Source organism: Hyalella azteca, unplaced genomic scaffold (genome assembly GCF_000764305.2).
Source record: "Hyalella azteca isolate HAZT.00-mixed unplaced genomic scaffold, Hazt_2.0.2 contig8816, whole genome shotgun sequence".
In the NCBI taxonomy this organism is placed as follows: Eukaryota; Metazoa; Arthropoda; class Malacostraca; order Amphipoda; family Hyalellidae; genus Hyalella; species Hyalella azteca.
In genome coordinates, this window is record NW_025938901.1 from 3,321 (window position 1) to 29,211 (window position 25,891).

Below are 25,891 nucleotides of genomic sequence, written 5' to 3' on the forward strand. Positions count from 1 at the left end.
ATATTTAACCCAAATTAAGCCTAAAATTAATGGGTTCAAAGTTATACCGCAATGGATTTCAGTATGATTCATGAATAATGTATGATTCAATAATAATACAAATTCAGAATAATGATAATACAGTTTCAAATAATCAAAATGACAAACCTATTTGTTTCCGTTAAGGAACCCTAGACAAGAGTTCTCATGTAGAGAACTATTTGAAAGAAAATAGTGAAAACAGTATAAGGAGTGTTCGCTCGTACTTAAAGAGTTAAGCGCATGCAAGCATGCAAGTCAATTCACAGCACTAAGTCATGTGACATAATCGGTTAACACCGAAGCTTCAAGGAGCCAATAACCCAAGTTGTTTCAAGCAGTGGCGTGAAGCCAATTAAGGAAGATCTTAAACGAGCGAAATACAGAAGTGCTAACATGCAATTAAATGGAACAAAATAAAATGAAAACACACTCGCACAAACACAAATTAAGTAACAGAAAAGCAAGATTGATCAATGGTTTGAGCATGATGTCTTCACTCCGGTAAGGTTAAAGCAATAGTAATTAAGATCGAGCTAACGAGCGTCGACTTTGCCTCCTAACACGAGGCAAACGCTAAGCGTATAAACATTAACGAGTTAGACAATAAATTTTAACACTACAGCGAAAATAACTATCTTCTGAGGTACAAACTTAATGACTGCTCTTCGAACTAGCGCTTGTTACGTATATTTGATTAATACATACATGAAAATATAATTATTGTTATTGGTGTATTATTTTTATTTATGCATTAGGTTCTAATTAAGCCACAGGCAACACAGACATTTAATTATGTGTAATATGTATAGCCCCTTTCGGCATTTTTTACAGTCTTCAGAAGCCATATCAATTTACTTAATTTGAAATAGCTTGAGAAAATTACATCAAATTTCTGCTTGTTAGTTTCCCTTGGCATTTGAATTAATATATTCTAAAATACAAATTTTTTAACGTAGTAATCGCTGTTAGCAGAAATGTTATATGCGATTTACTCCAATATTATGCAAAATCCTGAAAAATCCCTGTAATAAACTTACCTTATAATTCTCCATACTTTCTAGTAATGGCTCAAGAAATTCAATTGATATATTATTATTATATTTTAAATATACATGTATATACCTTGAAAATGCGTGTATTTAAAACACAAGACGTGCTAAAAAAAACTGTTTAGACAATTTTGAATTCAGCAGCAAAAAGGTTTTCCAACCCAGGCAAAATGATATCGGAACAATTTTCCTCGTATACCAGTGTAATTGTTTAAACATATAGAAGTATCAAATGTACTTCGCAAAAGAGTGCGAACATTTAAAAACTAGACGTACTAGAGAAAAAACAAAGCAAGCTCTGGAATCAGCAACAAAAATTATTTACAACTCGCTCTAAATGATGTCAGAACAATTTTCTTTGTTGACCAGTGTCTTCGATTGAATTGTCCTCCATTTCTGTTTTCCCTGCTTACACTGTATGTATGTTACTCAGGCCTGTAACACTGTGCAATGTACACTGTACAGTGTACATGTCAGAGTAAGTTGAGAGAAGCTAATATTCATCTTTAACCATTGCCATATAAAGAAACATTTTTTAGAACGACAATAATATGTGTTTAAAATATAAGACAATCATTACTATATGATGTTATCACCTTTTAAAATTTCAGGTCCAGTTTATAATGGCGAAGGCTGTTTTGAAATTTAAAAATGATTCGACTGAAAAGCACGCTGCAAACCTTTTCGAGGTGATGTAAATTTTCAACATCGAGGCACAATATCATAATGCATTCGGAATTCACCTTTTTCATTCACCTTGCTCGTATTTTTTATGTTAAAAAACGTGATTTAATAGAGAAAGGTTTAATGGAACAACTTTAAGCTTATTTTATCTTGTGTTTAATTGATGAATACGTTAAAATTAAAGAGTTGTGAGATTGCACTGCTCTGTTCCAGGTAGCATACCGGATGAAAGGACCACTTCAGCCCGATGATCCATCTTTGATATCCATTATCAAGCGTGACTATTTGCGGCCTCCAAGAACAGGGCCCTACGAATTACAGCGCCTATTTTCGGGCGACTATGAGGGTAAATTGCTCAGCGAGCTTTGGATAGACTCGTATCTGAGGGACTTTTATCCTCCCGGTAAAAAAGGATATTTCGTGGAAGCGGGAGCGTTGGACGGTGTGTACATGTCGAACACCCTGCGTCTGGAGATGGAGCAAGGTTGGACTGGACTCTTGGTGGAGCCTGACGTGGACAACTACAAGCAATTGCTGCTGGCCAACCGCAAGGCCTGGACGAGTCCAACTTGCCTGTCGCTAAACGACTACCCCGAAACTGTCGTGATTACAAAAATGAGGAACCTAGTGGACGTGTGGGCAATCGAACACAGAATACAAGGTTTTGCCATGGTTGATGTCGACAAAGTGAACCGTTCAAGCAATTACACTCTTGTGGAGATGGAACAGCAAGGCTTTCCTCCTGAGGATATAATCCACAGGCAACGCCTCATTAGCATGTTCGAGGACAAAAACTTCATCCAATTCATGATCAACAAAGGGTACTACTACCTAGACGCAACGTGTACACACGTCGGAGACTTTTTGTTCGTGCGAAAAGAATCGGAGATTTACAAGTCAATGGAAGTGCCCGAACATGAGAGCAATCGAACTGAAGTTTGCAAGCACAAATTATTAATGATTGGTTCGGATTTCATTTATTCGCCCGTTGCGACTCGTGATCCTCACCACTATCCTGGATTGAGGTATAAATCTATGAAGCAAAAAAACAATAAAAATAAATAGACTTTCATGTCTAACGAGTTAAATATTCATTACATTAGGGGTATATGTCCAGAGAAACGAAGCTTCTTTTCAAGTTCATAGTTATTAGAATAATAGAAGAAATTGTTCTGTATCTGAAAAAGGTCATGGTAATGTAAAGAATGTGCGCAAAATAACGCAGGTGAGTAAAATCCTAGAACATGGTCATATAATAAACGGAATATAAATTATCTTTTATATTAATTCGCTCGAGTAGCCAATTTTGGCACTATTCAATACATGTGGCACTAGATGCAAGTTCAGACCTTTCTCCTCATCTGGAGTCTGAGGCTGTCAGAAGTACTTGATGGACTTGTGTTCATTCGATTTAATCAGCGAATACTGCATCTTTAACCGTAAACACACGTCCCAATTATCAAGCCGTGTCAAAATGAGTTAACCTGCTACATAAAACATCTGTTGATCTGAATAAAACGTAGTATGAGGGAGAATTATTAGATAACTTAAATTATGAATTTCATTGAAAGTTTGGATGAAGGTGTTGAGAAAGTTAGGAATGTGGGTTCAAACGACGAGGTATGTGAGATGCGATGGTTTCGAGCCCTCAAAACTGGGGTTTCTTACATCAAACGTTGGCAAGATTATCAGGAGAGAAATTCCATCTGGGTAGGAATTCGGCGTCAATTCCAGGCATAGGGTAAGCTGAGCGTGGTTGTTACGTATAAAAGGAGCTAAACTTCGGACCAGGGAGGTTCTTCTAAAATCCCGCGTCACGGTTAACTGTCTGCGTCTCCGGCCGCGTCTGCTGCAAGGGTCTGTGACAGGCGGCTTTGCCGGTTTTCAAACATTAAATGTCCCGAGAAACCTAGCTTCAACAATTCAGCTATGATTCCCGTAAGGGCATCTACAATCTATAAGTGACGACTACGACTTCCTTACATTTCAGTACGGCCAACATCAACGCAAGTACTAACAGCGCTTAGAGATGTTTAATTTCATAGCGGTTCATTCATTTTTTTATTAAGAATTAAGAGAGACGTTTCCATAGGGATGAATATCGAGTTTTAAACTAAATTCATTTATAAGCCTTCTGCAACAGTAATTTCTTCTCAGTTTATATGCCTAGATTTTTGCCAGTTCAATTTCTATGTAAAAGCGTTTCATTTTGACCCTTCATTTGACAGGATAAATTCTTGAAGGGCCTTAATTAAAAAGGAACTTGGTTCGAAAAATAGACACAAACAATGAAATGTTTAGATATATCCCTGAAGCATCGGTTATTGTGAAACTGCAGCCCAGTATTGATGGCTTGCTGACAGTTACATATTGCAGTAGCGCAGGTTGGGAGCAGTAGCGTAGGTAAAAGCTGCGCTTTTATATGTAATGAATGACAAAATGGCAATGACTACATAAAGACCTTTGGCAAAACGGCGCTGATTTGGTGTCAGCGTGAAGTAGACCTTAACTGAGCGTAGCATAGATACAGGGCCGACCCAGTTCGATCACTTCCTCTGCAGTCGAAACTCAGCCCGGTCGTGACGTCTTGACGAGGAGTCGTCGAACATTACAAGTCTTCTTGGAGGCCACGATGTTTAGCAGCTAACTCGCAGTACCATAGTTGGTTCAATGTGCATGAAGTGCTGCGGTGGTGGATGCATGACGTAAGTTGGCTTACTCACAGTCTCCCCCCGCTCACGGCGTTCATGTTTAATGTTTGCTCCGGCCATTAACGTTTGCCTGGATATATAGCTGGAGATTGGAAGCAGCCTGAAAGTAAAACATTCTTGGCCGGGCGACAACAGGACACACGGCGGTACTGTGGACGCAGCGGGTGCTGAAGCTTGGCATCAAGAAAAAAATGTTTTTAAATTTTTCCTCATGGCAATGAGGAAAGAGGTTGGAGTGATGTCGAGCATCCAGTCTAAAACGAGTTCGATATTCGAGGCATTTGTTTTAGTCAACGCACGCAAGGTAAGCTGCATGATGAGTGTTGCCTAATCACGATGGCGTAGAAATTCCATTAATTCGCCAATGTTGGACGTGTTGAACAACATGTATTGATTAGACGAAATTTTCGTGATGCAGTGATGGCTTTTTGTATTTGTATACATGGATTAACAGTGATTAATTGTGCATTGTTCAGGATCTCACCGCTGGTAGATAACTCAGAGCGGTTGACGACTTGAATTCACTGCATTATTAATCATGAGTCAGGTCTTATATTCTCTGGACTACCAATTACCCAAAATTGACGAGATTACGACCGGTGAGCTCTGTATATTCTCATGACTTCCTCGTGTAACCAATCTTGATCATCCAGTAAAACCTTGCATCAATATAAAAGTGAAGTACCCAAATATTTCATTTCTTCGCAGTCGATAATTTTTAAGTTATCTGTATCTTAAACGTTTTACTCACGCCGCTTATCCACCACGCCGCTTATCTATAATAAGCGGTTATCATAAGGGTTGAAAAATAATGAACTGAATTTTTCGTCTAAAGACCTATTTACATCGGTCGAGCATTCTCTGCGAGCGTGGTTTCCAAACGGCCGTGAACAAGATTCCGATTGTGAGAGCGGGAGCCCACGCTAAACAGGGCTTGCAAACTCAGTTCACGAACGTTTGCAATCATTTCTCAAACGGAGAGAGCCCCACGGAAGCTCAACGGATTCGGTGTCAGATGCATGACCAGCGTAACGCCGTAAACTGCAAACCAAGAAAGAATTGGAGCAGCTATTGGTGAGTGGACCGTTTATCTCTAATTTAATTGACATTTATGAGTATAATATTTAATACATATCAAATGACAAATAATCATCCTTGTATGCCATACAGTCAATACATAAAATTGTTTCCGTTAACATGTAGAGAAGGGAAAGTAATTTATCAGAGTAAGAATTGATTTTATGGTCAGATTTAGCTATGCATTACTATGCTTACTTAATCTACCTCATTCTTTATATGGCATGCACAATTCTGTTTTTAGTTGGAAAAATTTGTGAGACCATGCTGAAATCGTACTATTTCTATACAGTTTAGATGACCACTTAGCAATAGACACATAATTTCTACTGTTCAAAAATCAACATTCACACAACCTGCATTTATTGCTTTGTGGGCGATTTGGAATTCGGGATATTTTAACTATTATCGACGCAGCACAAATTGCAAGTTTTGGACATCATAGGTGCTATATGTATGAAAATGGTTCGTTGCTCGAGAACAACTGATCGTAGATGTGCTCGATCAGGCAGTGTTAATATAGGAGTACATCATTTACATCAGTGGTTCCCAAACATTTTCAGGCTGGCGCCCCCTTTGGCTCCCTAGTGAATTTCTAGCGCCCCCCACGTACATACGCCTCTTTCTTGAAATTTAGTACGCTGCAATTTTAAAAGATAAAGGTTAAACACAAATGTGTATTTCACAAATAGAAGCCCATTTAGTGAACCAATGTGTTTTTCAGCTCCTTCAACTGTTTCAGCGCCAGAAACCTAGGGTGTCTCGGGCGAATTTACGGCCTGACTCGTGGCCGGTCTCTTGACCAATCTCCAAATTCAATTATCAAGTAGTATCTCCAAAACTGATGAACACAGCTCTATGAAACTTGGAACATGTATTCATCAGAACCTAACGGTGTTATTCAGCTTGTAATTTTTTTAAATGTCACTTCCATTCGTGAGTAACGCGTATATTGCGAAACAGGCCGAAATTCGCAGTGATCAAAGAATTTCTTCCAAACTATTGAACAGATTTGAACGAAATTTTGAATATACATTCCTAACTACCAAACGGTAATTTTTCAGCTTATAATTTTTTTAGATTTTACCTTTGTTTGCGAGCTTTTTTTTTCATTTCACCGTCATTCTTGATTTCACACTTCCCTATATTCGGCCCGTATCGCCGGGTAATTTGTCACTTAAATTCGAGGCGATCAAGAAATTTCTTCCAAACTACAGAACAAATTTCAATGAAACTTTGTATATAAATACCTAACCTCTCAACGGTGATGTTTAGCTCGTGACAATTTTTTTTTATTTTGCTTTCGTCCGCGAGTTATACAGATATTGAAGGAACGACCGGCTTTTCTACCAGCCGGTTTAACCAAGAGCCGTATAAGGCCGTATAACTGGCAAACGAAGGCAAAACGAAAAAATTGTAACGAGCTAAACATCACCGTTGCTGAGGTTAGATATTTAAATACTAAGTTTCGTTCAAATCTGTTCAGCAGTTCGGAAAAAATTTCTTGATTATTGCGAATTTAAATAAACATGTATTGCTGTTTAAACCACGAATGAAGGTGAAATAAAAAAAACTCGCGAACGAGGGCGCAATCGAAAAAATTTTCACGAGCTAAACATTACCATTCGGCAGTTAGGACTGCAAATTCAAAATTTCGTTCGAATCTGTTTGGTAGTTTGGAAGAAATTACTTGATCACTGTGAATTTCGGCCGTATTGCCATATAACTATGACACCAACAAACGATGGCAAAATTCAAGCAATTTTCACGAGCTAAACATTACTGTTAGGTCCATAATGAATACGTGTACCAAGTTTCATCGAGTTAAGTTCATTAGTTTTGAGAGATATTCCTTGATCATTGAATTTGGAAATTGGCCGTGAGACCGGCCGCGAGTACGGCCGTTAATTTGTCCCAGACGTAAACCCAGGAGAGGCTAAAAAAATAGATCTGGGAGACAAAACCATCGCTGAGAGTCGTGTGCTGCACGTGTTGTTTACATATCGTCAAACAAACTTTCGAACTTCTGACTTCGACTTCGGATTGTCGCCCCCTTATCGCCCCCCAACCACCCTCTTCTTCCTTACCGCCCCCCGAAATCTTTCCATCGCCCCTAGGGGGGCGATATCGCCCACTTTGGGAACCACTGATTTACATCTTTGTGAATGCTTTTCAACATTTGAAACGCTCGCAAACTCTGGCAAAAGTCAGAAACATTACCCAACTAGTATAAATTTGAATTTGCATTTACTAAACTCCTAGTATACTATAGTGGAACTCAAGTGTATAAATAAATTTTATTGTAATTATATTTTTTTTAATAGGGAAAGATACCGGGGACTAATTTGGCCGCAATGCAGCAGATCATACGGTCATCTATTCTTCTTCTTCTGGTCCTCGCCAGCATCGCAATTTTTGGCACCATGATTATGGTTGAGGTGATGGTACAGTAAAGCATGAATTACAGAGGTCTATATATTTCTAGCAGAATTTTAGCAGTGAGTTGCGAGTTTAAAGACTGCAACAAGCTGCAAATGTTCTGCGATTTTAAGAATCGGTGACTGGCTTACGGCCTAATAAACGCTAAAACTGCTATGTATATATATAATGTATGTATGTGTGCTTTGTTTTACAGATATTACACTGGTCAGCAAAGAAAAATTTCGCTGCTGATTCAAAAACTGGCTTTCTTTCTTCTCTAGCACTTCCAGTTCTGTAAATATTGGCATTCCTTTCGGATAAATATTTGATAATTGTGTACAGTATGTATAAATAGTTACACTAATCAACAGAGAAATTTTTTCTGAGATCATTTTGTGTGGGCTGGGAATCATTTTCGCTGCTGATTAAAAAACTGGCTTTGTTTTTCTCTAGCACATTCATTTTTTATAAATGTGATCCTTTGTAAGTAGAATATTAAAATAAGCTAAATAAGCTATGTAAAATAGCTATATGTACGTAGTTACCCAATCGAAATTTAGGAGGTGGCCAGCTTCTGAAATATGGACGCCTCAAGCTTGATTTGAGTGTGAACTAGCTGCTCTATACCCGCTTTACGTTTTGGTTGCACGAACAAAATAAGCGCCTGGTAAGAATTCGGTCTATTATCTGACAACCGTGGGGCGAGTGCAGGGCGGGCGTAGTTGGCACATGATACCTTCGGGACGGACACGGCCGAAATTGAAATGTGCGTTAAAAAATCCCCCCTCTTTTCACCCCTTATACTGGGAGGAATGGAGGGGGCATTTCATTACATATATTGCCTTTTGCATTGCCCGATTCTATCCCTACATTCCACCCCATTCATCAGTCTCTAACATTCTTCTCTATTCCAAGCCACAAACATCCATCTCATACATCAGGGCAAAATATACTGTCACATGAGCCAGTGTCAAGCGTTCTCTCATATAACACAATGATTGATTCATATATCCCGCAATGATTCAAACATCTCACAATGGTTTAAACATCTCACAATGATTTAAACATCTCACAATTATTCAAACATCTCACAATTATTCAAACATCTCACAATGATTCAAAAATCTCACAATGGTTTAAACCATGGTTGAACTAGTATAAGGTTGACATATAAGATTCTCATTTTTGCGGATGTAGTTCGTTGTTGTAGTTCGCCTGTGACGACACTGATCTCAGTGACGTCACGGGCATCAACCAATCACTGAAAAGCGATCAAACCAGTCAACCAATCCGTCTTTTTACTGCTGCATACCATTTTGGTATTAAATTAATGGAGATAATACCAGAATCTGGTATTATACCAGAAAGCTGTAGTGGCATAGGGTCGGTCTTACAGGTCGATTTATCTTCTATGATAATCATTATTTTCAAAAACGCAAAAATACGTCTAAGATAATTTTCGATTATCTTTAAATGGTGAGAGTCTACACAGGTTAGGTCAAGTTCACTATAAAATTATCTTAAAGATAGTGAAACTTGACCTATCTTAACCTAACCTGCGAGGTCACAGTACATTATCTTCATTGTATTTACTGGATTATCTTTACAGTTTCATCATTATCTTAGATAGGTTCGTTTTTCTGGTGGGAAATCTGGTATAATAGGGTCGAGAGCTGTAAGACCTGTCATTTTCTGGTATTCCCTGGTGGGAACGTACCTTCCATGACAGTGCGTCGGGGGAATGACGGGATTGTTTACGTTTTTCGATCTCAGTGACGTAACAATTAAACTGAACTGAAAGACTGATGTCCTCGTGGGTCAACCTTATATAGTTCAACCATGGGTTTAAACATCTCACCTTGACCCAAACATCACACAATATGATTCAAATATCTCACAATGACCCAAACCTCTGATAATGATTCAAGCATCTCACGATGATTCAAGCATCTCACAATTATTCAAACGTCTCACAATGATTCAGACATCTCACAATGATTCAAACATCTCATAATGATTCAAACACTTCACAATAATTCAAACATCTCACAATAATTAAAAAATCTTACCATGTCCCAAACATTTCACAATGATTCAAACATCCCATAATTATTCAAATATCCTAATTTCATCACCATCATTCTCTTAAATTCACCATTACTAAGGATTCAACAGCTTATACACCAGTACCAAGCATTCCTACCGCGGGGCGCATGCCGGAGGCCAGCTTTGCCAAACTTCACAGTTAGTTCATATTTCATTCCGTAGGTAAGAACGCTAGAGGGCATAACAGCCTATGAAGTCAGGTGCTCAAAGCCGTAGAGTTGGATGTCCACAAGTACAATAAATTGTGGCTCGCCCCAAAAAACGTGTGTCGGGCAGATTTATGATTAAAGCGAAAAGCACACAACACATGAATTTTGGAAATTTGATGGTGAACGTACAGCCCGACCCACGAGCCAAAGGTAAACATGGCCATGCCGCATCTGGCCAAACCTTTTCCAGCCTAACCTCTTCAGGCCTAACCTACACAAGTTGCGACATTTCTTCACTCAAAATAAACCCGAGTGGACCTAACCTAACCTCGTTGGCTGCAGGAAGTTAGAAAGGCGGTCCAGGTGTGCTGGCAAAGCCAGTCATTGGCTGCAAAAAGATTGTGAGCCGGGACAGCGTGAATAGGTTTGGCAAGAAGAGGTTAGGCCGGAGTATGTACAGCCGGATGAGGATCTGCCTGCTTATGAGCGAGCTTGTTTAAGGATTGGCTGAAGACCTACGGCGCTATTATCTTTCAGTAGTGTTTCGCTTGTCTGGATTACGGAGTTCAAGCGTACTTTGTGGATTCTAGCTCTGAGGCTGAGTAAAGTTAATGCATGATGAAGCTGAGCGTTGGCTCCAGGGCTTATTTAAGAGTAAGATTTGTGGCCTACGGCTGCCCCCCCCCCCTCCCGCAATTATCAGTCCTCGAAATTCTCCTGCAACATTACCAAAACACAGCCTAATGAATCCACAGGAGTCAATTTTAATGCATGGATTTGATTTGTATAAGCAATTTCAACATGATGCAGTTTAAACGTGGTAGCTAATTCCTTCATTTCTAGGGATGGAATGACTAATAATAATATCTTTATGAATAGTTGGTGGTAATTCAATTCAAGGCGAGACCCGCTTGCATTCCATTTCCGAACACATGTGGGCATAACAACCAGTTTATAATTTGATAACGACTTGTCATTTCACGATACGACTTTAGTAAGTTTAATTCAGCGAACTATTTAGCGCGGGTTGATTAGTATAGGAATTAGTAGGGGTCGCAACTCTATATGTATTAAAGATTCAAGCCAACCGCCAGAGAATTCAAACGAGGGCGGGTCTACACGGTAGAGCGGAGCTATATAAAGGAAGAGCCGCTGTAGTGGGTTTAGTCGAGCCAGCCTCGAGGGCAGAGCCAGTCGAGCGCGGAGTCAGTCGAGCGCGGAAGATCTTGCCGTCCGCACGTCGTTGTAGCACGTATTCACGGAACAGTGAATGTTAGAGAATCGATTGTGGTGTTCGAGACGAAGAAATAGCGAATAGAAGAAATAGCGATTCGAAATAGTGAAATAGCTCCGAGATCTCACGACTTATCATCGGATAAAAGGAGCGACGACCAAATTGCCGCCGAGATAGTTTTATTCCGGAAGCCAGCATCTACAGAAATAACCAAGCGTACTGCACTAATTGAACAACGCACCACCCAAATAAAACGCACACCAGGGAACGCGGACCGAAGAACTCCGATTGCTAAGCTTCGCAGTCACATTCGCCTTGGAAATCTTCGCCGTCAGCTGCGCCGTGGACTCAATCGTCTCCACAAACTTCGGTGATGTACTTCGGGAAACATAGTTAGAAACTGTCTTATTTCCCGTAGAGAAGGGTGTCGTAGCAATGAAATAACTGGGTAGATAGGTCGGGATAGGATACTTTGAAACAAATACTATGTCGGGAAATTCCCCTGTGTAAATTCTGTCTGAGCTTCATATTTTTGTGTGGCAGTATAGGACTATATTCCGTGTAAATCGTGTCTTAGCTTCGCCGACTTGCCCGATTGTATTGAACTAGATTTCCTAGAATATAATAACTACAGAATTTCTCCCCCTGTGTTGTCATTGCTCCTTTGCTAACTAGTTCGCTGTTTTGACGCTAGAACCGTATATCATCGTGCCACTTATAGCCACTCTGGCCAAAGCAACCTGACAGTTTTCTAATTTGTATCAGAGGACAAGAAATTGACGAGTTAACGTAATATTTTAGTACGAAACAATTGTATTTCAGATTTAATCTCGTGGCAGAGTAGAAGTGCTTAAAGATCTCGAAATGAGGTAAATGATAGTAAGAATTAGGAAGTCTTCAACTTTATAACAAAAAGATACAAGGTAAACTATTCAGGGTCTATAAAATTCTGCCTACAGCGGCTTTAAAAAAGAATAGAACAATTACTCCGTCGAAATTGCAGTTGGAATTTGTTGTCTTTTAACATTGCCATGCTCGATGTTAATTTTAGAAATTTTATCTTCTAATAATTTGTAATTCTTCAAAAATTGCACAATTCACAGCGACACTTCGATCTCACTCCGGTAACAAATCTGATGCTCCAACGTAATAAGCACATAATCACGGGAAATGAGCAAAGCAATTACTTATGAATACACTCTGCATCCTTGTTTCAACGCCTAATTTTACCCGCAACGGCTCGGTGGTGAAGACTCAGCCCAGGCACGGTGAAACTTCGGTATTCCAGTCGGGTATTCCAACGAACTTACTTTATGAAGCTTTGCACATTGTACATTAATCTAGGAAATTTTTCTTTATGACAATGGTCAGCCTTTAAAATTGGTAATTGATTTCGAGTCACATACTTCACTTTTCATGGGACGATTACGCAATTGAAATGAGCAGCGTGTGTCGTTCAACACCATGGTTGAATTAATGTATTAATTCAACCATGGTTCAACACCTAGTCAACACAAGAAACGCTTAAGTACTGCCGCCAGTGACGTCAGGTCGTCAGCGTCTGTTTATTCCCACTGATTGTCCTAAACAGGGATAAAATTGAAACTTAGAATAGAAGTGTCGGCGTTGAAGACAATAGGCCCATGGCCTGTTGCCGTGACGTGTCTTACTTAGACGTGTCTTCAACTGTCTTGCAACAAATTTTGCGCTTCGAATAAAATAAGGTTCCTGTGAAATAAGAACCGTATTAAATTGACATCGTTTGGTGATGTCCTTTGAACCAATGACTGAAATTTGTTTGATTTTTATTTCAGAAAGTAGTGAAGTACCTGGGCTTAGTCGGCCATTAAGGCCGGTCCACACGCTCAGTTTTACACAACGATTTGTCTGCGCAGTTCTAAATAGTTGGAATGAAATCGTTGCAATTTTTAGCGCGTCCACACGGCACCGACTTATCTGTGTAGTTTGCTCAGTTTGGCGCGATCTCACTATGTAGGGGGCAGTATTTGGTCAATTTTGGCATTGTGCCTTGTTAAAAAAAAGATTGGAGCATTTAGGAAATGCGAGGAATCAAAATAACAGAGAGATGGCTTGGAGATATCATCTTCTCCAGCTCCAGATGAAATCGATTTTTTAATTTCTTCCCAATTATTTACGGTAAAAACTTCGCAAATTATTAATTTTTACAGCTGTTTCCCTGTCTGCGCTTTCATCGATTTATTCGAATTTGTATACTAAGCTCTTGTATGTCTCCAACTTTTTTTCCCTGTTACTATAGTTCTTGGATTTTACTAACCAAATGCAAGGAAAATATTCGTATAGAGCAATAAATTCCCGAGGACATTACCGAAGTTTCGCCATTGTCGCCAGAATCATTGAAATTGAGCACAAATTGAATCGGAAAACGGTGCTACCGTCTACACTCTACACGTTCCGACTCCTCTGCGCAGTTAATCGAAATCTATGCTCTGGAGCTCAGATTTCGCTGCAACTGTGCAGTTTTCCCGCCGGTTTCAAAACTGCGCAGTTTTCCCGTCCACACGCAACGTTTTATCTGCAACGATTATCGCAACGTTATTATCTGCGCAGACAAATCGTTGTGTAAAACTGAGCGTGTGGACCGGCCTTTATATGCACCACAAAACCACGTTGACCTGAAAATATTCAAATTTTGTACACATGCATTGTTAGTGTCTCCATACTTTCGAGTAGCGGCTCCAGAAATTAAAATTATACATTATTATTTTATTATATATATGTTTATGTGCCTCATAAGTGCGAATATTTCAAAAACTAGTGCTAGAAAAAAAAATAGTTTAGCCAATTTTGAAATCAGCAGCAAAAAGGTTTTCCAACCCAGGCAAAATGATCTCGGAACAATTTTCCTTGTGGCCTGTGTAATTATTTATACATATATAAGTATCAAATATACTTCGCAAAAGAATGAGAATATTTAAAAAACTGTACATACCAGAGGAAAAACAAAGCAAGCTTTGAAATCAGCAGCAAAAATTACTCACGCTAAATTATCTCAGAACAATTTTCTCCGTTGACCATTGCTATCCATCGAATTTTCCTCCTTTTCCGTTTTCGCTGCTTATATACTGTATGAATGTTGCCCTGGCCTGTACACTGTGCAATGTACAGTGTAATTATTAGAGCAGGTTGAGAAAAGTTAATGTTCATCTATAACTATTTCAATAAGTTTATCCAAGTAAAGAAACATTTTTCAGTATGGTAATAGTGATATGTGGGTTTAAAATATAAAACAATGGTATTATGATGTTTTCAACCTTCAAAATTTCAGGTCCAGTTGATTATGCCGAAGGCAGTTTTGGAGCTCAAACATGATTCGATTGAAAAGCACGCTGCGAACCTTGTCGAGGTAAGGTTAATTTTCAACAACGAGGCATAATATCGTAGTATATTCTGAATTTTACTTTTTCATTTCCCCTGCTCATATTTTGTGTGTTAAAAACATGAGTTAATTAAGAAACGTTTAATTTAACAAGTTTAAAATTCTTCCATCTCATGCTTTGGAGGTGAATACGTCAAAAATAAAGAGTTGTGAGATTACACTGCTCTGTTCCAGGTAGTATACCGGATGAAAGGACCACTTCAACCCGACGATCCATCTTTGTTATCCATTATCAAGCGTGACTATTTGCGGCCTCCAAGGACAGGGCCCTACGAATTACAGCGCCTATTTTCGGGCGACTATGAGGGTAAATTGCTCAGCGAGCTTTGGATAGACTCGTATCTGAGGGACTTTTATCCTCCCGGTAAAAAAGGATATTTCGTGGAAGCGGGAGCGTTGGACGGTGTGTACATGTCGAACACCCTGCGTCTGGAGATGGAGCAAGGTTGGACTGGACTCTTGGTGGAGCCTGACATGGACAACTACAAGCAATTGCTGCTGGCCAACCGCAAGGCCTGGACGAGTCCAACTTGCCTGTCGCTAAACGACTACCCCGAAACTGTCGTGATTACAAAAATGGGCCTCAGATAAAATGGCTTTGGAGAGCCACTACGTACATTCGGACGGTGAGGCGAGCTTCTGAAGCACGTCAAGCTTCAAGTTTTACTGATACTGATACCTGCAGCTATAGTATATGATTTCTAAGATGAATGATTAAAAAATCTAAATCACTTTAGTTAACGCTGCGTTGGAAAAGCTGAAAGTGAGAGTTATTTTATTCAATTACAGATTGCACTGTTTCAATTTTAACTAAATTACGAGTCCAAATGGAGCCTAAAACTAAGTGATCTTATTTGATTACTCCCAACGCCGCATTGAAACAAGACAATTTTTCCTACCATTTATACTTTATATTCCCAATTTTATATTAGGATTTGGATGTGGTAACGGAATAGCGATCAATGACGGCAACTAACGTGGGTGAAATATCAATCGTTCAACAAACAAATTACAAAAGTAACGGAGATGTTACAACTTTAATGGGACTTCATATTTCAAAGACTATCTTCCAATTAAATTCCATCAGTTGAATGAAGTCCGCAGACCACGCGTGCCACAAGCAAGCTGGAGTGTGTCACTATGCGATTCCTATTAATAGTTGAAGCAATTACTACATAGAGTAAGGGTTTCAATCCCGTACACTCTGGCTTGAAGTGTCTCGTGTTTTTGTTTGTTCTATTCCTGAACAGCGGAATAAGTTATGGTCTCAATCTCTCGAACAATCAGAACAAATGCTGACTTAGTTTTTTTTCTTTCAGGGAGGACGAGATTATTCGGGCTATTCAAATTTCAGAACAATTACGCAGTACGACTCGGCCCAATGCGTCCCTGCGCGATCCCTGTTCCTGGCGCTCAACGTGAGCCACGTGGACTTCTTCAGCTTGGACATCGAGATGACTGAAGAGGCGGTACTCAAAGTTTTCCCTTTTGAAGATGTTACTGTGGACGTGTGGGTGATCGAGCACAGGTGGTCAGGGGATTTCTATGTCGATATGGAGAAATTGAACCGCACAAGCAATTACACTCTTGTGCAAATGGAACAGCAAGGCTTTCCACCAGAAGATATAATCCATAGGCAAAGCCTCATAAGTGTGTTCGAGGACAAAAACTTCATCCAATTCATGATCAACAAAGGGTACTACTACTTGGATGCCACGTGTACACAAGTCGGAGACTTTTTGTTCGTACGTAAAGAATCAGAGATTTACAAGTCAATGGAAGTGCCCGAACATGAAAGCAATCGAACTGAAATTTGCAAGCACAAATTGTTGCTTGTACGTCAAGGAACCCAATATTTTGACGAAACGGCACGCGATCTGCACCACTATCCAGGAATTAAGTACAAGTCTATTGGAAAAAATACTTTCATACAATTAGAAGAAAAAATCAAGGTTGAATAAGGTCCTAAGATTCAAATAACTAATATTAAAGTAAGAGTTGGAGAGACTTGTCTAAAATTTTCATCCTCAATCTAGATAATTTCAGAGACGCCACTGAGCGCTGATGACACCGAGAAGCAAATGAAACACCAGGACTTCATTGCGTTCTGTGAGGTGGTATTGCGCGTGTAACCTTAAATTGCAGTCCGAGTTGACTGAGTCGATATCAGTGGCATCAGACAGCGTAAATTTCCCATAGCATTTACATGATATTGTAAAGAGGGTGTCCCAAAAAAAACGATACAGTTAAAAAAATTTGGAAGGTCAGGATTTGTTCCCTATCTCAGAATTTGTTTCTCCATCTCTCCACCAAAAATCATACAGATCGATGTAGCCATATGCGTTTGATAGAACTCTCAGTGACATGCATATGCTAAAATCGTGCTTGGCTGCGCAAAGTTTTAGTAAGATCATTTTGCATAATCATTACGTTGTCTTGACATGTTTTCTTTTCGCTGTTTTATTTTTTGTATCTTTGGTGAGACAAAAACATGGCAATCTTTGGTGAGAGGCAATCTTTGGTTTTGAAATTCCCTCTCACCAAAGATTGCCTAGATTGTCTCACCAAAGATTGCCATGATTGTCTCTCAACAAAGATTGCCATGATTGTCTCTCACCAAAGATTGCCATGATTGTCTCTCACCAAAGATTGCCATGATTGTCTCTCACCAAAGATTGCCATGATTGTCTCTCACCAAAGATTGCCTCTTTTTTTGTCTCACCAAAGATACAAAAAATAAAACAACGAAAAGAAAACATGTCAAGACATCGTAATGATTATGCAAAATGATCTTACTAAAACTTTGCGTAAGCACGATTTTAGCACATGCCACTGAAAGTTCTATCAAACGCTTATGGCTACATCGATCTGTCTGTTTTTTGGTGGAGAGATGCAGAAAAACATTGGAAACAAATCCTGACCTTCCAACATTTTTTAACTCTATTACTTTTCGAGTTAAAGCCATTCAAAGTTGAGTATCGTTTTTTTGGGACACCCTGTATAATAGCTGCTTCGACATATGTATAGTAATATTTATCCTATAATTTTGGGATAATAAATTTTAGTAAATAATGTCAGTATTTATAACTTTTTTGATTTTATTGATCTTAAATTCCATTTTGAATCGTTTTTGGCTTATATTTTCATAAACGTTTCGGCTTATATTGCCATTGGATCGATTCGATCTGCTACACTACTGTGCAACAACTACTAATAGTATTTTTTTATCATGAAAATAAATTTCTAGATTCAATACAAAATGACCCTATGTCCAAAAAAGTCAACGAATTTAATGAAATCCGATGAGTTGCATAATGGATCAACTTGCTACGTCGTTCGCCACAGCAGCGCAGGGGTAGCGACCCCAGATGATAGGAACCAGCCGTGAGTTTGATCCTTGGTATGATCAGTTCATTTCTCGTAGTCACTTTTGGGCGGCGTTTGTTAGCCGTCAATGGGTGGTGCTTGCAGCATAACATTGGGTTAGTGTCCCTAGACCAGTGATTCCCAAACTTGTTCAGGCTGACGCTCACTTTGGCTCCCTAGTGAATCTATATAGCGCCCCTCTCCCCGACAGACATATTTTTTTACAGTTTTAATTGTTTCAGCACTAGAAATTCAAGACGTCTCGGACAAATTTACTGCCGGACTCGTGGCCGCTCTCGCAGCCGGTTACACGGCCAATCTCCAATTTAGTGACCAAGGAATATATCCCAAACTAATGAACGCAGCTCGATAAAACTTGAAAAACGTATTGATTATGATCTAACGGTGATGTTTAGCTCGTGAAAAATTTCTAAATTTCACTTTCATTCGGGAGTTATATGGCGATACGGGCCGAAATTCGTAGTGATCAAAGAATTTCTTCCAAACTACTGAGCAGGTTGGAACGAAATTTTGAATATAAATTCCTATAACTACCAAACGGTGATTTTTAGCTCATGAATATTTATTCAAAACGGAGTCATGTTCTGTACGTGTTGTGTACAAATCGTCTAATAAACGTACGAACTTCTGACATCGACTTCGCGGACTGCCGCCCTCCTATAGTACTACTGCCCCTTTCTTCCTCACCGCCCCCCAGATCTTTCCACCGCCTCGGGGGCGATATCGCCCACTTTGGGAATCACTTCCCTAGATGAACTCTGGGTAAAATTTTCCTGGAGGGGGATCTCTAGTATTATTGCAGTCCACAGACTGTAAAATAATCAAAAATCCAACCTTAAACAAAATTAGCATTTTTTCAGCGTCATTCAGGAAGAGAGAACGTCAAATAAATTTCTTTGTGCTGGAAAAAGTATCAACCGAGTGTCTATAATCTATCAAGGCCACTTTTTCACCTATATTTCGATGCTTCTTCCTCCTGATGATACGTATAAATTAAATCATATCGTTATTTGGCACTATTGCGGTTACGCCCATTCGGGCGTATAGAGTTTTAAACAGAGTACAATATGGTGAAAGGAAGTGGTTTGCTGAGAATTCACAACTACGGTTATTCAAGCTATCAATAAAGAGAAACGACTATTTTTATTGAGACACATGTGATTTTGATCCTTGTTCAGGCGTAGTTTTGACATTTTATTCCATCCAAGCAAGGAAACATTCCAGAATTTCTCCATCACTCATGTTTTTATAGAATGAATGCTCGACAAAAATGCGCCAACGTTATTAGATGCTCATATCAACTTATCAAGACAAAACAATACAGTCGGTTTTTCCTCATGTCAACGAGGAAAGTTTGGGCGCTATTCGGTCGATCCCTGCTCGGTATCCAAGGCTCGTGTATTCTACACGCGCAAGAACGGAACACTTCTCTAGCCACGCGCTAAAAATTCGGTAACAAAAATTTCGGTTATTATGAAAGAAGTTAAATCATTATTCACTGAATGTTCTTCAGTGCTTTCGCAGCGTCGTGTTCTCGTTCATTCTAATTTGATTGTTTTGTGTGGATTTTCTTATGACTTCAAGATGCAAACATTTTTTATTGGTCGTTTTGCAAATGTGCGAGTGACAGAAAGTGTTAAAACTTACATTCGGAGGTTCAGTTTGCTAAGTATTCATATCATTAGTAAGCTTAAAGTTGATGAACCATGAAGTTTATTAACTGATAATGGAACTGGTCTCTGAAACGTTTCATCGAAGATATAGTGATAATTTACCTGATGTTTTCTTTGCTTTTAAATTCCTGTTCAGCTTCTAAACTTTGCGCAATGGACATCCCTTTGGCTGTTGGGATTTGATGAAGCATAAATGACAAACGAGCTTTCAATTCATTTCATACTCAATCGACATTATCGGTCGTTTGTTTTCTCTCTGAGTTTCCAATAGAATAGTTACAGTTGGATTGGTATAATTGACTGACGATTTTCTTTCTTGTTTCTTACAGTGATGGGAATGAACAGAAGACTCCTTTCACACAAGAAATTTCATTTCATTCAATATTACTAGTATAATTTTTGAAAATCTGAGGTATAAGTGAAGCGCGATGCCAGCGATCCTTCGTTCTGCACAGCTATTTCTTCTAATGCTCGCATGCGTCACAATTTTCGGCGCCATGTTTGTAGTCGAGGCGAGTGAGCACACACCACCGACAAAATTGCGGTCAAATGTATAGTACTGATTTGATTGAGGTTGATTTTAATTAAGGTTAGCATGCCGTTTATATTTCATTTTTGTTAGTGTTATGAGTGAGCGTAAACTCAAATACGACAATCACATTTGTTTTTGGTTGCAGAAGGTAATTAAAACGATAAGTAATATGAATTACGTTAAAGTGGACAAAAGATCGGACATTGTGAAAGTTTAGGATCGAAAAGTACGAATTCTAGATTGTAAACCATGGTCAGTTCAATGAACCGGAGCTCAGTTCGTTGATAATTTCGATAACTTTTTTAACATGTTGCTTCGATCAAAAAATTTCTGAAATTATATTATTATTATAACACCATTTTTCTTAATTAGATACACACTTTTATTTTTCTTCATATATAAGGACATAGATAAATTTATCAATTAGATTTAGAATTTAAGAGATTATACTTTCACATACATGGGTGCATGTTGTTCGAAATAATTGATTATAAGATTGCTACATTCAGATTATTTTCAATAACAGTTAATCTAGCTACATCAATCTAGAAGTTATTTTTGTATTTTTTTCACGGTTGGGGACGCAAATATCATTATTATAATGTAACTATGAATATCATGAGCGAAAGCCACTAGATAATGGAAGCTCAGAATGCCCATATTTTTTATGTTTATCGAACGAAATTCACAATTAACCAATTTTTATATGCGGGAGAAGTATGTATATATTACGTTTTTGCTTATGCTTAAATTGATATGCTAATTTAGGTATTCACTTTTTTCCCCGACGTCATCACGGTGCCGTCAATTATTAGTCTTTCGATTAGTGTACAGCCAAAAATAATTTCAGTAAGCATCGAAAGCATTTTTTTATTGGTATTTTCTTTCAATACACCTTGATGAGAATATAAGATATCCATTACATTCCTGTTCGTTTGAAGTGTATTTCTATTCTGAGGTTCAATTATTGTCCTTTTTAGCGCATTTTATCATTTACGGAAAAAATACAATATTGTGCTCGCCATGTCCGTCTGTTTGTCTGTCCGCCCGTGACCTCAAGTTTTCGTTGACGAGAAAATGCGCTCTCTGTCACTCACTGCAGTGAGTACTGAGTTATGTTTTTTAGTTTCATACTGAGCATTTAATCTTGCATTGAATTTTTCAGATCCTCTTTGCTACTTCAAAAGCGGCGCTAAAGCACCAAAATCATCCCAATGAGGCTGATACGGCTGTTTCCGACGAGGTAATGTAAACTTTCCGGGCTAAGATTTGGAAGCAGAATATAAATACAATTTTTACGCTCAAGCCAGTAATTTTCACTGATTCAACAACCACATAAGCCTAGAAGAAAACGAACACTGCAAATAAAAATTAGTGAGCTGGAACATTTGTTCAATAACAATGTATTTGATAGAGCTATTCATTCTTTTTCTTACACGCTACTTTGACTTTTGAGATATGAAATTAATAAAATATCATAATGAATTCGAAGTCGAACTTTACCTTTCCAGATAACTTACCGAATGAAAGGGCCTCTTCAATCAGACGATCCAGCATTGATTTCCATCATCAAGCGTGATTATTTGCGCCCTCCAGGAACGGGACTACAACGCACACCCAATCTGCATGATGTCATGGGCAGGGTCCTTTATTACACAGAAGTATGGGTTGACTCGTACCTGAGGGACATGTATCCTCCCGGTAAGAAAGGTTACTTCGTGGAAGCCGGAGCGCTGGACGGTGTATACATGTCCAACACCCTGCGTCTGGAGAGGGAGCAAGGTTGGACTGGACTCTTGGTAGAGCCTGACATGGACAACTACAAGCAATTGCTGAAAACCAACCGTAAGGCCTGGACGAGTCCGACCTGCCTGGCTCTAAACGACTACCCCGAAACTGTCGTGCTAACCAAAAACACGAATCCCGGACCTAATATCAACTGGCTCGGAAGAGCTGCAACTTACATCCGGACGGTAGGTGGATATGAGTATGCTGATGTAATCTTTTACCATCACTGTCTTCTATCACATCCTATCCATACGTAATGCTATGAACTATCTCGCCCTTCCACACTTTCCTCAATACTCCATGCTTAATCGCTCTCACATTTGCGTCACTTCCACGTATATCCTGCCACTGATGTGCCCAAGCTAAGATCATGCATGACCTTAGTTCTTCCCAATCCCACCTGTTCAACCATACCCTTAACTACCTATGCACCTATACAAACGATTATTTTCTAACCATACTAATGTTTTCCAGCGTCCAATACAGCATTTTTTAGTTGACCCTGTTTTACGCAGTTCATATAGATCGAAAAGCCAAATACATTTTATTTCGATCTCTGTCATTCAATACATTTTCGATTAATTCATTCACTACCGATATATTCTTGCGCAACATATTAACCCATTTCGCTCTTCACCAAGCTCGCTTTCATTCTTTGTACATCGCTTTTTCCCAATCCACAAACATGACCGCACTGTTTCGGGGTAGTTAACGATCCTGCCTCTCTAGCTTCCTGCAACCAATGTGATGTTTAATTAAGGCCTCTCGGTGATCAGAAATCTTGCAACGTGGGTAGGTTAGGCCTCAGAAGAGATTAAGTTGGATAGATTATGACTATGCTTAACTTGAGCATGCTTAAGCGTTGGCTTGGAACATACGGCGCTTTAACTTTGCTTCAAAGGCTGATATGCCCACAGCGTGTTTACCAATGAGAAGGAATGCCAATAGGATGGTAAAGTTCGGTAAAGCGTGCCTCCGGCATGCGCCCAATATGTCAGAAATCGCAGCGTAAAAGTTTTGATGGCTGTATGTAAAAAAGTGTATATAAAAGTAAACGTTCAATCCTGAAGTTTACAGATTGCGAAAGTAAAAACTTGAAACATTTAGCAAATTATCTGTCCTTTGGAGAAAAAAAAATACGCAGCGTTTTACAGTAACTGTTTCAGTAACGCGTCTCCTGTCACCTACTTTCATATTAGTAAAAGCAATCCCAGGAAAATTTTGAATTGTTTTCTTACAGGAGGGAAGCGATTATTTAAAATACTCGGATGCCAAATCCGTCACGCAGTACGACACCGCCCAGTGCGTCCCTGCGCGATCCCTGTTCCTGGCGCTCAACGTGAGCCACGTGGACTTCTTCAGCTTGGACATCGAGATGACTGAAGAGGCGGTGCTCAAAGTTTTCCCTTTTGAAGATGTTACTGTGGACGTGTGGGTGATCGAGCACAGATGGTCAGGGGATTTCCATGTCGATATTGAGAAATTGAACCGCACAAGCAATTACACTCTGGTGCAAATGGAACAGCAAGGCTTTCCACCAGAAGATATAATCCATAGGCAGATCCTCATAAGTGTGTTCGAGGACAAAAACTTCATCCAATTCATGATCAACAAAGGGTACTACTACTTGGATGCCACGTGTGCACACGTCGGAGACTTTTTGTTCGTAAGGAAGGAATCGGAGATTTACAAGGCAATGGAAGTGCCCGAACATGCAAGCAATCGAACTGAAATTTGCAAGCACAAGTTATTATTAACGCATTCACAAGACAACTATACGCACACCATGTCTCGCGATCCACATCACTATCCAGGATTATTGTACAAGTCTTTGGAATAAAATAGCTCACTCGATTATACAATTATGTTTGTTTTTCATCAAGACTAATGCCCCGTAATCGGACTGAGAAAGTTTCCATGTATACGTCTCACAAGGCCGTCGGGGCGGTCACTTCCTGTACTAGTATAAGCCTAAAGCCAATAACTTTCGCTGTAGAAACAAATTACAACTTTTTCTGTAGGCTATCTTGTGCTACGGGATTTATTTTCTCTTCTCGAGTATTAAGTATTTTTTCTTTATGCCCCTAGTGGCGACACTGTATGAACAGTTCATTAGCCACTGCCATCTCGCACGTCAATTATTCGAGATCTCGACATACGTGACGACTAGGTGTTGTATCCGTTTCAGTGTTGTATCCGTTTCAGTGTTGTATCCGTTTCAGTATTCCAAATTCCCTACTTTGGAATATTACTTATGCATTATCATGACCTTGTTATTTGAATATTGGAATTTTGTTAATTTACATTGTCATTTGTTTTGCACGTAGATGTCACTCAATATTTTGGAAAAATTTGCATGCTTATACAGTAGAGCGTACTAGGGAAGAAAATTCTACGGTGGAAAAATTTTCTCATCCAGGCTTCAGAAATGTAGGGCCAAGCACATGCGTATGTTCATTTGAGATCAAATTAAGAAGTTATTTCATATTAGTATTGCGATCATATTTGATATATTATTCATTTCCACTCATATTTCGCTAGTTTTTTTATTCCTTTGTACCGTCATTATTTTCTGATCCACTGCTTGTTCTGAGATGTGATTGAAACTTAAAATCTGAACGCTTCTTAATCCCTACGCTGGTTTAGCCAGATAAATTCTAGGCCAGCGTTACGTTAATGACCAAGATTGATGGTATACAATAAAATTATCAAAACGACTTTTGCAAACTAAATGGTTCTTATGCAGCCCCTAGACACTCAATAATACCGCGCAACATTTTGGCTTGCGCAATATTATTGTGTGTCTATAGGGGCCATATTGACCGGGATGTGCAATGTATTGTGAGCTTTTTAATATCTTAAAAAATATATACATATTGCGCATACTGGAAAAACGTGTGCCGGTTAGGGCTTACATTGCGCAATATTCGCTCACTGCGTTTCTAGCAGTCGTTCCAAGTTATGTCGATCGCGTGTCCTCAATTATCATGAAGGGCGTAAGAATGTCTTCTGTACTTTATTGAAAATTATAGTGGTCTCCAAGCTTATGAGCTTTCAAAAGCAAAGATGATAATAATCTTTGGATAAAGGGGAGTAATACGAGATACTGACTATAAAGTAATCTTCAGTTCATTTACTATTTAGTGACTATTTATGAATAAACTTCTCCCAACCAATAAACGAGTACTTAGACTCATTTTCTCTCTCTGCGAGACTTCTCGTTTATAATCAGTAACTTTCGGTCACCTTATTATAACGCAACAAAATTCACTTTCGTTCAGCATGTTGACTTCATGAAAGCCTGGCAAGGACTGATTGCGCACTATGGTGGTTTCTGGGTAAAATATGGCTTCCAGACACAATATTATGGAGTAAAGCAAAATATTGTGCAATAATATTGAGCGCTTTGGGATTAATGTCAATATATCGTGCATATCATATTGAGAAATATTGTGTGTTTAGGGGTAGGGACTGCTTAAATATTACTTACTTTGTTCACAGACAGTCCGGCAGCTTATATTTGGTGACGCGGTGACGATTCCATACCCAACAAAATAAACGGTTGACCTAACTGGCCGACACGCACTACTAACCGATAAAGAATTCAGTGCCCCAAGTCCATTGCACGATACCAATAACTC

The 25,891-nt window shown here is 39.1% G+C and overlaps 2 protein-coding genes across 4 annotated transcripts; both read left to right on the forward strand.

The window, feature by feature from the left end:
• Positions 1–1,681: 1,681 nt before the first annotated feature.
• LOC108681250 lies at positions 1,682–17,125 on the forward strand (the record flags this gene model as incomplete). The annotated part of the gene is given in 4 exon segments (XM_047881779.1): positions 1,682–1,759; positions 1,968–2,380; positions 15,448–15,496; positions 16,190–17,125. Coding segments are annotated over 4 exon segments (1,182 nt in total), but the record flags the coding sequence as incomplete, so codon positions are not given.
• Positions 17,126–19,655: 2,530 nt separating this feature from the next.
• LOC108681260 lies at positions 19,656–25,218 on the forward strand. 3 transcript variants are annotated; one of them, XM_018170281.2, is made up of 5 exons: positions 19,656–19,709; positions 20,260–20,442; positions 21,628–21,705; positions 21,974–22,435; positions 23,491–25,218. In XM_018170281.2, exons 2-5 carry the CDS (start codon positions 20,359–20,361, stop codon positions 24,088–24,090), a joined length of 1,224 nt encoding a protein of 407 aa, XP_018025770.1. In that variant the 5' UTR covers positions 19,656–19,709; positions 20,260–20,358; the 3' UTR covers positions 24,091–25,218. The 3 variants fall into 3 exon arrangements, with proteins under 3 accessions (XP_018025770.1, XP_047737734.1, XP_047737733.1); XM_047881778.1 differs by lacking the exon at positions 20,260–20,442 and having other exon boundaries at positions 19,661–19,709; XM_047881777.1 differs by lacking the exons at positions 19,656–19,709; positions 20,260–20,442 and adding an exon at positions 20,462–20,610.
• The last annotated feature ends 673 nt before the right edge of the window (positions 25,219–25,891 follow it).

What these genes read in the sequence shown, in the direction of transcription:
- LOC108681260 (XM_018170281.2), top strand. Translation starts at nt 20,359, where the DNA reads ATGCCAGCGATCCTTCGTTCTGCACAGCTATTTCTTCTAATGCTCGCA. An exon ending in ATACGGCTGTTTCCGACGAG is followed by an intron (nt 21,706 to 21,973) that starts GTAATGTAAACT and finishes TTACCTTTCCAG; the next exon opens with ATAACTTACCGAATGAAAGG. An exon ending in CTGCAACTTACATCCGGACG is followed by an intron (nt 22,436 to 23,490) that starts GTAGGTGGATAT and finishes GTTTTCTTACAG; the next exon opens with GAGGGAAGCGATTATTTAAA.